Source organism: Epinephelus lanceolatus, chromosome 11 (genome assembly GCF_041903045.1).
Source record: "Epinephelus lanceolatus isolate andai-2023 chromosome 11, ASM4190304v1, whole genome shotgun sequence".
Classification (NCBI taxonomy): Eukaryota; Metazoa; Chordata; class Actinopteri; order Perciformes; family Serranidae; genus Epinephelus; species Epinephelus lanceolatus.
In genome coordinates this window covers 3,449,726-3,464,040 of record NC_135744.1, presented here as the reverse complement: position 1 = coordinate 3,464,040, position 14,315 = coordinate 3,449,726, and the positions used below count along the sequence as shown (strand labels likewise).

Sequence of the window (14,315 nt, the reverse complement as noted above, 5' to 3'; positions counted from 1 at the left end):
TAAGCTGATTTTCCACTGACCAACTTTGCATCACAATAGCAGAAAGGCCCTGCTCGTTTGCTTTGGCTGCTTCACAATCTTTGTTCACTTGCCAATAGAGGGCAGGTGCCTTGGGTCAGTGGATCAGCTTTAATTGCATTTGGAGATGAGAGAATGTGCAAACATTTTCTCTTTGGTTTCTGGTAGTAACACAGACCCCAGCTCTCAAATATTGATGAAATGCTGACTGACACATTGTGCTAATAATTACAAGCTTGCAGAATGATCATGGCAATACAACTGCACTTTAAACTCTAACTGGTATTGATGTTATGAAGAAACTTCATAAGCTGTGAGTGAAGCATATTCACTGACTATAGGTGACAGCCATAGCTGACAAGTATAGTCAGCTAATAAATAAACTTAACTAACTGCAAAATTAAAGTAGCGCTGTCTGGTTGCTCTTTGCATGCTGTGTGTATGTTTATTTAGTCTCAGCCAAAGATGGTGTCCTCAGAGAACCACCTCATTTTGATGGTTAAAGAAGTTAAGATTTGTCTGTCTTTTTGCGGTTTAAAAAAGTGATAAATCTTTTATAACTGTAACTAATAATTACTTTCATTGTCTGTTAATCTGGATATTTTTTATTTTTATTATTGACTGGTTTTAAAACTTATTTTTCAAATAAAAAAATGCACATTATTGATTGTTTAATAATTAATTATTCCTCAAATATCTTATTTTGTCCCACTAGTGTCTTTGAAAAATGTGGTGATTATCAAAACAGCAGTTGATTAATTGTGTATCCATCAACTGATGGAGTAATCAACTAGTCATCTGAGCTCCAGAGTCTTTCTCTTGAGAAATAATCCAGCGGATTGCATCACCTTAACCTCCAGACACATTACTGGAAGAAGCTTATTAAAAGTTAGCAAAAGTTGTTGACTGAGTTTTAAGATGCTGACCAATGAACATGAATAAACCTATCTTCATAAGCGTTGCACCAGTCATTACAAAACTTCTAGAAATGTCTACATAACTACTAAAAACCTACACTGAAATATCCATTTAAATTGACCATTAGGGGGCACCACAAATGCAAAAGATGGGAGTGGAACCACACAAATTAGTCATTGAATCGAATTGTTTGTCTAGTAGGCTTGTGCCGATTTCCGGTTTAACCAGTTCAGTCCGGTTTAAGAGCTCCACCCGGTTTAATTCACGTCAACCGGATAAACCGGAGGAGGGGAAAAAAAAAAAAAAAAAAAAAGCTTTTCACATTGGCAGCGTGTCAACTATATTCAACTTATCTTGCATTGTAACATGCATTATGACAACTTAATAAGGTTTATGTTTGTTTATAAATGAATGAAGCCTACAAGTGTTTTGTTTAGTTTGTCTCAGAGGCTTCAGAGGGACTCTGCAGCTCCGCTCAGCTGTCTGCTGCTGCTGCTGCTGCTAGAGATCAAATTTCATTAGGGGCGGGGAAAAGTGCGAGGGAGTCAGCAGTCATTCAGTTTGTTGCCCTAGTAACCCGTTTCCACTGAAGAAGTTCCTGGTACTATTTGGGGGGCTGGAACTACTACAGCAACATCCTCTCGCTCGGCCCTCTGAACTGCCGTGTCTCCACTGAGAGAGCGGAGTCGGAGGAAGGTTCTTTGGTGTCCTTCTGCGTCTTCTTCTTCTTGTGTAACCTTGTGTGTATTGGCGGTTAATAAAGCGCATTAAACCTATAATGGGCTTTTGTTGGGAAAAATAGCTCAAATGTGACCCCCAGTGGTAAAATTAGGTATATAATTCGATATATCGGTTCGGTTAGATATTTGGCTTTAAATCAAACCGGTTGGAAAATTTTCAAACCGGCACAAGCCTATTGACTAGTCATGACAAAAACTGGAGTTAAATAACAATGTTGAACCATGTGTAAAATTATTTTGAAAGTAGGCATTAGGGGGTGTTCCAATGCCATTTTGATTTTTTTTTTTTTTTTTTACATCTTTTCCTAAACCTTAGGTACAATTTGTGTCACATATTCTGTGGATCTTTTTGGACCAACCTATCAAGTTATCAAAAGCTTGTTAATGTCTCTTTTGACTAATGAACTTCAAAAGCACCTTGGCTCAGCACATAAAATAGACCTAACTCCACAAAACTGTTTTGCCAAACATCAGGAGACTTGTACAATGTGTCCACAGAAGTCCCCGAAACATACCCTAAAAATTTATTTCAAATTGACTACTAGGGGGCGCTACAAAAGCAAAAAATGTGTGTAGCGTAACATAAATCAGACTATTAATCAGACATTCTTTGCCCAGTCATTAGAAAACTTACAGGATGTATTCCATAACAATGTTGAACCACATGTATTTCAAAATTCATTTTGGTATCTCATTGCATTTTGAAAATATTCACCAATGACCTTTAAAAGGGGTGTGGCTCAGCATGTAAATAGATCTACCTCCACAACCACTGGGCCAATCATCATGAAACTTCCAGTATATGTCCACAGAAGTACCTTCACTAAAACATTGAACATTCACTAAAAGGTGTGATAGACCACTAGGGGGCGCCCCAACTGCATAAAATGGGCGGGGCATAACACAAATCAAAATATAAATCAGAAACTGTTTGTCCAATCCTTACAAGGCTTGCAGGGTATGTTTCATGATGATATTGAACCACATGCTTTATTTTGAAATTGGTCAATAGGGGGCACCACCACCCAATTTTTTTGAATTGCACATTTTTGACATATCCTCCGAAACCATAGGTCAAGTTCATACCACATTTTCTTCAGATCATTATTGGACCAAGCCTATTAATAGTTATCAAAATCGTATTGTTATCTTACTGCGTTTTAAAGATATTTAAAAATGAACTTTGAAACGGGCATTGCTTAGTAGTGTTGCTTTCGTCAACGAAAAGTATGACTAAATATCGTCATCAATGAACCTTTATCACATGACACAAACGAGACGAGACGCAATGTAAATGGTGGTCATGTGACGATAACTATAATTAAATATATAATGCAGTCTTGTTGACGAATAAAAATGAGACTAAATGTGGTTTACAAAATAAAACCTCTGCTAAAATGTCTCTTCATTTTCGTTGACCAAAACGAGACGAGACAAAATAACGTTATAATGTTTAGTCGCGTCATTATTATTATTCTGCAGTATTTCTGTTACCTAGGCTGAGTAAGGAAATGTTAACAAAAGGTGATGAAATAAATTATTTAAGTATGTTATGTAGCTCCACGAAAAAAAAAAACAGTTCCCCCAGTCTGTTGCCAGGCAACGCGGCACACACACCAGGAACTCACAAGTTACTTTGTATTTACATTGATCTGCAGCTGTGTAACTTCGTCCAGTTCAGCTGATGAAACGTTGGCAAATCTGGATGTTGGCATGGCCGGATTCAGCTTCCACTCTCTCTCATCCTCATCAGTACCTCATCAGATGATCACTGATAATTCCTGACCGTGTTCGCTTCAGCTATAGTGTCAGTTTGCGTCAATGTAGCGAGTGTGACAGTTGGTTAATTAATGGCTGTATTCATATTTATAACACCTGTGAGCGGAGTGATTTTACTGTTACATGTCCCAGTGATGTTATACTCTATATCAGCACTCACGGAATGCCTCTCATCCAATAAAATTACTCGGTTGGAACTAACTGTTGTATAAATAAATATATATTTAGCTCTAACTGGGAACTAATTTAGAAAAGAAAATTTTGGTTTGGTTATACTATACTAGGTACTTATACTACATTGACTGGGTATAATAGAATTGCATTACAAAAAAGAGACTAAAATACAATTTTCATTGACTAAAACTAGACTAAAATGTCATCAGTTTTCGTCGACTAAAACAAGACGAAAATAGTCATGGATTATTCTGACTAAAATAAGATTAAAATGCTCAGACTTTTAGTTGACTGAAACTTGACTAGACAAAAAGAGTATGAACGTGACTAAAACTAATAAAAACTAAAATGACAGTTTGACACAAAGACTAGACTAAAACTAAAATTAAAACAGGCCGCCAAAAAACAACACTACTGTTTAGCACTTAAATGGACTAAACACCAAATCACCTGGGCCAGTCATTACAAAACTTGTAGAATGTGTCCACAGAAGTACCTGAACCATTCCCTGCAAGTGTCATTCAAACTGATCACTAGGGGGTGCCACAAATGCAAAAAAAATGGACATGGCATAACATAAATCAGACTAAAAATCCAAAATTTTTCATCCGGTCATAACAACATTTGTAGGATGTGTTTTATAACAATGTCTAAACCAAGTCTGTAAAATTATTTTGAAATCACTCAACAGAGGGCGTCACCAGTTCCAAACAAGTGCATAGACATTGTGTAAATTTAGGCTATATAATTAAGCTTGTCATTCATCTCCCCCTGCAATCTACCAATAGTGGGAGACAATGGCTTGAACCGCAGAATTGCCACTTGTGGCTATATAAACATATGAATTTTGTCAGTAAGGGCAACAGTTGGAATAAGGCCAAACTAGGACTCCCTTTAAAGGGATAGTTCGACATTTTGGCAAATTTGCCTATTGCCGTAATCCCTATAGTCATATGAGTAGGTACATTACCTTTAATTGTCAGTGCGTGCTGTTCTGAGATTGGTGGGGCAGAGCTGCCCGCTGAAATGGAGGTGAACGGTACAGGTCCCTCTCTCCCTCAAAACTAATCAAATACACCATCAAATGACTCCAAAACGCTCTTGTGGACAACTTGTAGCTTACTCATTCACCATGCTATGAAATAATATTGTAATATTACGAGACAGAGTTGTTTTGAAGCCAAATGCAGAGCCAGAACTACATTCCAAACATACAGTACTTGCTGGGCGGAGTGATTTCAAACAGCGTATGTTTACTGCAGTTACTCCCATCATCAAAACAACAAGTTTGTTGAGAAGAAGCCAGAATATACAGAGGAAGAGTTACAGGTTTTGGAAGAAGAGAGAGCAAGCAGAGAGGTTGAGGCTGCCGAGCAACCAGGGGCTGCGGGGAGACCCAGAGCCAGTGGTGTAAACGTGGGGCTTACTGGCCACTTTATTAGGTACACCGGTGCAATATAAATATAGAATACGCCTCAAAATAATCACCGGAACACGGGGAGAACATGCTAACTCCACACTCATAAATCACCACAACTCCTGAGGGAACAACAACATAAAATGTTCCCTAGCAGTCTGTTTATTCCCAACAATGAGAAGTAATGCCAGTCACTTCACTATATGCTCTGGGCAAGCACTTATCCATAACATAACCACAACAACATTTTCATTTTAGCCTTATTTACCATGCTTGGGTTGTAGGCTAATGTTACTCAACATGGAGGTAACGTTACAGCAGAGAGATTGCTGAGCAAAAAACACAACGATCACTTACCACGTCTGCTTGTTTTGTGATGCCGACAGATGGTATGACAGTGTCTTTCAGGAAAAGCGTTTGAACCATTCCTGAGCTTCTGCACTCCATCCTTTCACTGTAGTCCTCCGGTAAAAAAATGGCAGGAGCACACAAACATTCTCCGGACCATTTCCACAGGCGTGTTGGGGTCGATGTCCAGCACAAATAGCCATTGTTTCATCCTGTCCGTATTACTGGTTGGAACTACGTGAAACTTCGCTTTGCTCCATGTCTTCGGCTTGTTACTGCAACCTTTTACAATGCATGTGTAAACCATGATTTACAAAAACACTTGTAAACTTTCCTCAAACCTTCTGGTGTGTCCAGCTGACGATACCGCAAATGGCTACAAGCAATAACAACGGCACTGTCTCAGCTGCGCACTGTGTCACTCCGCCCAGTGGTTTACTCAAGAAAGTAGTTCCGAGTATTTGCTTCATGTGTCGTAATGTTACTTAATTATACATTATTATTTCATAGCGGGGGGAATGTGCAAGCCATGTGTTTTCCACTAGAGCGTTTTGGAGTCATTTGATGGTGTATTTGATTAGTGTTGAGGGAGAGAGGGACCTGTACCGTTCACCTCCATTTCAGCGGGCAGCTCTGTCCCACCGATCTCAGAACAGCACACACTGACAATTAAAGGTAATGTACCTACTCATATGACTATAGGGATTATGGCAATAGGCGAATTTGCCAAAATGTTGAACTATCCTTTTAAGGCACTTTTGAGAAAGTTTTAACATATCTGTGTTCATCATTCTTGTCTCCCTTCAGGCTGACTCTGCACTTACCAAAGGATGTTGGTTTGATAGCGGTAGCTTCTCGACAAAGCCAGGGTAGAGGTCAGTGCTCTCTCCAGTACTCTGTACACCTGCACACACAGCATTCACACACACTGCAATTGTATGAACATAGGAACATTTCAGTTTAGCATTAATTTTTTGTTTTGATTTAATTCATTCTACTTGTCAGAGGTATCTCCCCTTGTATGTGTACTGTGTTTGCTGCTGCTGCAGGTCGGGGCAGGAATGCCTGGCTCAGCCCTTTGGGTTGTGCCATGTTCTCTTTGATGGTCCAGGTTGAGCTAAGTTCCAGGCTTGGACAGAGGATTCCCTTCATGCAGCATCTGGCTGCTCTGGCAGTGGTGGAGGCTGTTCGCACACTTCCTGGATACCAGGTATCAGCCTACACACCTCTCTATACAAGTTTATTCAACACTAAGATATTATCAGACTGCATTGACCTGCATATCCTCTGTGGTTTGCCAATATACTATACATCTGAATACATCCCAGATATGAATATAGTTGTCTCTAGTAGCAAAATATCATATTGTATCATAAAGTGATGGCATATTTAAGATCAGTGCATTTCTGTATTAAAGGAAAATGTCCTATGTTAATGAGTGAAGATGTTTGAACATATTTCAACCTTTAACAGGACATAGACCTGAGGGTGAAATGGCCCAACGACATCTATTACAGTAGCCTGATGAAGCTTGGGGGAGTGCTGGTGACTTCCACCGTGATAGGATCAACCTTTCATCTGCTCATAGGTAATAACCTCCCCTTTATCACAGTAATGACACTGGAGGCTTTCACTGGCGCTTCCCTTTTTATGCCTGGGTGCCGGTAATAGCTATGGCTAGAGGCATTATGTTTTCGGGTTGTCCGTCTGTCCATCCTTTTCTCGTGACACAATATCTCAAGAACACCTTGAAGTGATTTCTTCAAATGAGGCACAACAAATTTTTGGACTCAACAATAAACTGGTCAGAACTTAGTGGTTGTAGGTCAAAGGTCAAGGTCACTTTGACCTTGAGTCCGTCTCATTCTTGTGAATGTAATATCTCAATTTTTTTTTTTCAAATTGGCACAACTGTCAACTTGGACACAGCAATGATGTCATTTTGGTGGTCGCAGGTCAAAGGTCAAGGTCATTTTGATTTTGAGTCTGTCAATAAGAATGATCTTGTAAACATTATATCTCAAGAATGCCTTGAGTGAATTTCCCCAATTTTGGCACAAACTTCAACTTGGACTCAACAATAAACTGATTAGAATTTGGTGTTCAAAGGTCCAGGTCACTGTGGCCTCACAAAACATGTTTTTGGCTAAACCACACACTTTGGGTGAATCAGTCTATCGCTAAAGGAGCTCTCCAGAGCTTTTATCTCCTCCTGCAGGGGGTGGGAGTCGTTTGTCCTCAGAGATGACAGCTTGGCTGTCATCCTCCTTTCTCCCACCACCTGCACAGAGTCCAGAGAGCATCCCAGGACAGAGCTGGCCATCATGATCAGCTTGTCCAGTCTCTTCCTATCTGCAGCCTAATGCTGCTGCCCCAGCAGACCACTCCGTAAAAGATGGCTGATGAGTGCCCCCTGCACTCCAAAAGACCTGAGCCGCCTCAGCAGGTAGAGTCTGCTTTGGCCTTTCCTGTATAGTGCTGTTATGTGATCAGTACAGTCCAGTTTATTGTTAAGATGAACACCCAGGTACTTATAAGATGTCACCATCTCAATGTCCTTTCCCTGGATGTTAACTGGTGTTGGGGGGAGGAGTCTGCGCCTGCGGAAATCCACCATCAGCTCTTTGGTTTTCCTTGCGTTGATCTGAAGGTGGTTCCTCAGCCACCAGTCCACAAAGTCCTGGTTCAGTTCTCTGTACTCCCTGTCGTCTCCATCTGTGATGAGGCCGACTATGGCAGTTGTCGGAGAGCTTCTGCAGATGACAGGTGGGGGTGTGGTATGAAAAGTCTGCAGTGTAAAGAGTGAAGGGACCCCCGTACCGATACACAATCCTGGGTCCTGACATACTGCGGCCGGTCCGTGATGTAGTCCAGGATCCAGGATGTGAGGTGATTAGCCACCCCTATGTGCTCCAGTTTGTCCCTCCGAAGTGCAGGCTGTATGGTGTTGAAAGCGCTGGAGAAGTCAAAGAACATGATTCTCATAGAGCTTCCAGGCTTCTCCAGGTGAGAAAGAGCTCTATGCAGGAGGAAGATGGCGGCGGCGTCCACCCCAATGCCAGGCTGGTAGGCAAACTGCAGCGGGTCCATTGAAGGGCCGACTGCAGGGCGGAGACGAGACAGGACCAGGCGCTCCAGAGTCTTCATGAGGTGCGATGTTGATGCCACCGGTCTGAAGCTGCTGAAGTCCTTGGGGTGCAGAGTCTTGGGCACAGGTACCACGCAGGATGTCTTCTACAGCTGTGGTACTCTCCCCAGCCTCAGGCTCAGGTTGAAGATGGTTTCAACTATCCCACGCAGCTGGTCTGCGCAGGACTTCAAGAGCCTGGAGCTGATGCCGTCTGGACCTGCAGCCTTTCTTGTCTTAGGCCCCGTTTATACGACAACAATTTCAGCTGAAAACGGTAAACTTCAGTTGCGTTTTGGCCAAACGTTTACACGACAGCGGTGTTTTGGGTGCATGAAAACGCAACGTTTTGAAAACGGGTTCCAGAGTGCAACTTTTTGGAAACGGCAGCGTCTCCATTGTCATGTAAACTTGCAATATGCAGTCCCTCTGAAAACGGAGACTTTTCACACATGCGCATTACGGTTCCAGTCACTAGGCACGCCGACCGTCACAACAACAATGCCGAGCTCTGTTTGTGCTGCTCACCCTGTTGATTTGAAGTGAAGTGTATATCTGTTACTGTAGCAACTCCACCTCGTCATCCATCCAGACAAAGTTATCTGCACATGCTACAGCGTTTCCAGTAGATTTTGCAGCTCCGTGTGAACGGAGATCGTTTCAATAACGTCGCCATATAAACGCAGAAGTTTTTTAAAATGCAAAGGACAGACTTTTATGTTTTTAGAGAAACCGCTGTCGTATAAACGGGGCCTTAATCCTCCTCAGCTGATCTCTCACCTGACAGGTAGTGAAGGACAAGCTGGAGCAGGGGGGCTGTGTGCGTGGGGGTGGAGGTGATGAGGTGGGGGGAGGAGTGGGGGCTGGTGAGATGTCCGGGGGAGCAGGGGTGGGGGAGGTGTTGAAGCAGTGTGCCAGGAGTGTAGGTGGGGGGGAAGGTGAAGGTGAGGATGTGGGGGGTTGCAGCTGTGATGTCTGGGCCAGGGGAGTGGCAGACTGATCAAATCTATTGAAGAACAGATTCAGATCATTCACCCACTTCTGGTCGCCTCTGGCCTGGGAGTCTGGTTGTTTGTGTCCCGAGATGGTTTTCAGACCTCTCCAGACTCCGCTGACATTGCTCTGCTGCAGCTGTTCCTCCATCTTCTTTTTGAATCCTTCCTTTCCCCATCTGATGTTTCTCCGTAGCTCCTTCTGCACAGCCTTCAGCTCCTCCTTGGTTCCTTGGTTAAAAAATCTCCGCTTCTCCTTCAGGAGAGCTTTCATATCTGGAGTAATCCAGGGATTGGTGTTGGAGAAGCAGCGTACAGTCCAGGTGGATATGGTGCTTTCCACACAGAAGTTTATGTAGTCCGTAATACATGATGTCAGACTGTCAATGTCCTCCCCATGGGAATCGCTGAGTACCTCCCACACAGTGGTCTCGAAGCAGTCCTTCAGGGCCTCCTCGATTTCATCAGACCACCTCCTTTTTCCGGACCTAATTGTATTGTGGAGTTTTGCACAGCGGCGACCGGATCTTTGCTCTCAAACCACAAAAAAAGTACGTTATTCTATGCTTTCTTTTTCAATTTTCACATTGGCTAGTCATCCTGTTTAATTTGTCTTCTGATTAAATCGGAACCGCTGAAACAAGTTGTAGGAAGCCTCTGCAAGTAATTGGTTGCTGGCAGACACTCTGTGCTGCAATAAAATGGTTAATCAGCAGTGCCGTGCACTGTAGAGCCGATGCGCTGCTGGTTCTGCCGGCCTGAATAGAATATAATGTCTATAGCCTACTGTTGTGTACAGCCTTTATAGACTGAGCTGAGTAGTGATGTGCGGGTCGACCCGTAACCTGCGGGACCCGCAAATGGACCTGCAGGTCGGGCAGCAGTGAGCATCTGTTAAATCGGTCTGTAAATGGTATTTTGACATTATCATTATAATCTATTAATCTATAATCTATTACTGTCATGGCATCCGAAGGTACTGATGCGTTGAGCAGGTGACAGTCCGCGGTCGTTTTCAAAACACACTTGTGTCATGCACTCCAAAAGAAACTTGTTGAAACTTTAAACAATAATTTATTGTACAAAACGGGGGAAACAAACGTTGACAAAAACGGTTCCATAATTCATATTAAATTCAAGATAACGAAAAAACAGCTACAAGTTAGAGGGAATAGTGATAAAGTAGTAAAACTTGGCATTGATCCACAGCCTCAGACTGATGCGCTCAAGCATGCCGTGCACACAAGCTCAGTTGGTAGGCTATACTATATTTTTTTTTTCACATTTTTCACAATGCAATTTAAAAGTTTTGATTTTTATTGATAACCTACATTTACCAACAACAAAAAGACTACATTTAGCACCAAAAAATATGTAAAAAAAAAAAAAAAAAAGTAAATAAACACCAAATTTTCATAACGAATACCTACCCATAGAAACGAATATTCGAATATCCGAGTATTTGGGTACAGCCCCAATATTTATGTTCTGGAGTGTTGCAGTGCTTTGCCTTGTTTTTGTTACTTTTAATATGTTTATTTTATGTTTTTATGTATGCACCAAAAAACCAAAGCAAATTCCTTGTAACTGAAAACCTACCTGACATGAAATTATTTTTTGCATCTGGTTGTGATGATGAAGTGATGACATTATACATGTGAAAGGTCAAAGGTCAACTTCACTGTGACATCATAATGGTCTGCAAAAACACTTTTCGGGCATTATTCAATGTCATAACTCAAGAATTACTGAATTGGTGACCCTAACCTTGGGTGTCCACCTATTGTATTCATAATGTTAAGGACTGGGATATATAATTAGTCACCAATAGAAATAATACAGTCTTTTGTTATACATTATCCAGCAGCAACCAGTGAAATACAGTCTCTTGTTATTTGCACAGAATAACATAGTATTATTTCTTAATCTTAATGTGCCCTACAGGCTGTGGGTTCAATGTCACAAACAGCAACCCAACAGTGTGCATTAATGACCTGATCCAGCAGTACAATGTGCAGCATAACTGCAACCTGCAGCCGCTCAGCTGTGCCCAGCTCATTGCTCAAACTGTCAGCTGCCTGGAGGTTCTTATCAACAGCTTCCAACAAGGAGGCCCAGATGCTGTCCTGCCCACCTACTACAAGAGATGGCTTCACAGGTGAGCAATGCAGCCGAGGGAGGGGAGCCGAGGGAGAGAGAGAGATTGAGATGCATTGTCCATGCCAAAATAATATACAGTCACTCGTCCTCACAGTTAGGGGGAAGAATCATGACATGGGATGATGGCCATCAAAGACAAAACATAGTGTTTGTAAGAAGTTTGTTAGTTTTCTTTTTCAGTAGTTCTCTGCCCTTTTTCTTTTTGTTGCTCTGTTGAGCCCCATCCCCACCCTTTCTCCTCCTACCTGGAGATAACCACTGTCACAGACTTGTAGTCAAGTGAACTGGAAAACTGACCATCAAAAGGGCATGATTTCACTTATCTTCCTGAGCAAGGTGTACTTTGTTGCTCAAACTTTTTAAATATTTAACCTAAATTAAATATAATAGGAAGCCAAGAGCAAACTAACCTTGTATTAAGATTCACCATGCTGGATTTTCCTTATAAACAATGTGTTGACTCATAAAAAGTAATCCCTCTTAATTCTTAATAATGACCCACTCTTAATGTGAAGCGATGCTATCTGCAGAGAGTCTTCCCTCTGTCTGTTTTATTATGCCCCCACAGTGGAGATAGTGCTGGGCAGAGACATTATGTTTTCTGGGTTACTGCCGGAACGTCCATATCATTCTTGTCGATGGGATATCTCAAAAGTGCCTTTAGGGAATTTCTTCAAATTTGGCACAAATGTCCACTTGGACTCAACAATGAAGTAGTTTGTTTTCGGTAGTTGAAGATTAAAGGTCAAGGTCACTGTGACCTCGTCTATCTCATTCTCATGAATACAGTATTTCAAGATAACTTTGAGGGAATTTCTTAAAAATTTGGCACAAACATTAAGTTGGACATAAGGATAAATTGATTAGCTATTGGTGGTTAAAGCTCCAGTAGGCAACATTATTTTGGTATAATTGAGTAAAAATTTTATAATATCCTCTAAGCATAATGAAAATCAAGTGGTCTGAGACAAACAATAGGTTTCTGCACCTCACCATGGCTCTGTGTTCAGCCTGTAAAGAATCAGTATCATGCCGATGTGCATCAACCAATCAAAGGTCAGCTCAGACCACTGCGTTCCTATTGGCTGTTCTACTGCATATGCACGTTCCTGTGCCGCCGGCAGAAGGGGAGAGCAAGCGGCAATGGCGAATAGTGCACCAGGTAAAATAGCTATTCCAGCATTGGCTACAACTGCCTACACGGCTAAACAACCCCAAAAAAGGAAGACAGAACTCGGTTCCCTCGTGGCCCCGCAGGGAGGGGAAGGGTGAGGTGGGGCCGGGCCCGGCCGGAGGGCGCGATGGTCGGTCGTGGGAGGGGAGCCGAGGGCTCTCCACGGAGAGGGAAAGCCGAGCCTCGGGGGTATGTGCGGGGCGGGCTGCTGCGCGGTGAGGGAGAGCCGAGGCTCGGGAGTATGTGCGGGTCCGCGAGGGAGGGATGGGGAGGGCTGCTGCACGGTGAGGGAGAGCCGAGGCTCGGGAGTATGTGCGGGGCCACAAGGGAGGGATGGGGAGGGCTGCTGCACGGTGAGGGAGAGCCGAGGCTGCCAGAGAGGGAGAAATAGAACCAAGTAGGATAAAATACTCACGTGCTCGTCTGGTAGGAGGGACGAACGAAACCTAACTCAGATGAGACTCAAAAATCAACCGTTTTCAGGCTTTCTACCTACTGCAGCTTTAAGGGTTTAAAGGTCAAGGTCACTATGACCTTGCATCTATCTCATTCTCTGGAATGCAACATCTATAGAGCACCTTGGTGTTCTTTAAATTTGGCACAAACATCCACTTTGAGTCAAGAATTTGGTGGTCAAAGCTTAAGATCACTTTGACCTCGTCTGTGGCATTTTCGTGACATGATATCTCAAGACTGACTAGAGGGAATTTCTTTCAAATTTGGCACAAAGGTTCACTTGGACTCAACAATGAACTGATTAGATTTTGGTGGTCAAAGATCAAGGTCAATGTGGACATGCATCTGTCTTATTCTTGTGAATGTGATATCCCAAGAACAACATAAGGAAATTTCTTCATATTTGACACAAACATCTACTTGGTCTGAAGAAAAAACTCATTAGAATGTGGTGGTTAAAGGTCAAAGGCCAGGGTCAGTGTGACCTCACAAAACATGTTTTTGGCCATAAATCAAGAATACATGCCCTAATTAAGACAAAACATAAACAAGTGTGTAATAGAATATTATGATGAAGTATTGACATTTTATATCCAAACGGTCAAAGGTCAGCTTCACTGTGACATTCTAATGTTATGCAAAAACACTTTTCTGGCCATTATTTGGGGGGCGGCAGTAGCTCCCCCAGGTTGGGAACTGGAGGGTCACCTGTTCAAGTCCCCATCCGGACCAAAATATGGAGCGTGGACTGGTAGCTGGAGAGGTGCCACTTCACCTCCTGGGCACTGCCGAGGTGCCCCTGAGCAAGGCACCGAACCCCCCAACCGCTCGGAGCACCTGTCATGGGCAGCCCACTCTGACATCTCTCCACTTAGTGCATGTATAGGTCCCGTTTGTGCATTTGTGTGTTCGGACCTGTGTGTAATTGACAAACAGAGTGAAAAATTGAATTTATTTTAAGTATATAAAATTTAAAAAAAATAAATTAGTTAAAATTATTCAATGTCATACC

The 14,315-nt window shown here is 42.5% G+C and overlaps 1 protein-coding gene across 2 annotated transcripts in view; it reads left to right on the top strand.

Moving 5' to 3' along the window:
• The window catches only part of hlcs (holocarboxylase synthetase (biotin-(proprionyl-CoA-carboxylase (ATP-hydrolysing)) ligase)), a 96,349-nt gene that overhangs the window by 81,375 nt on the left and 659 nt on the right, over window positions 1-14,315 (top strand). For both annotated transcript variants that reach the window (XM_078172149.1, XM_078172148.1), the window contains 4 exons: window positions 6,202-6,269; window positions 6,444-6,604; window positions 6,868-6,982; window positions 11,458-11,671. In XM_078172149.1, the coding sequence (XP_078028275.1) occupies window positions 6,202-6,269; window positions 6,444-6,604; window positions 6,868-6,982; window positions 11,458-11,671 (558 nt within the window). The remainder of the gene's footprint in view (window positions 1-6,201; window positions 6,270-6,443; window positions 6,605-6,867; window positions 6,983-11,457; window positions 11,672-14,315) is intronic.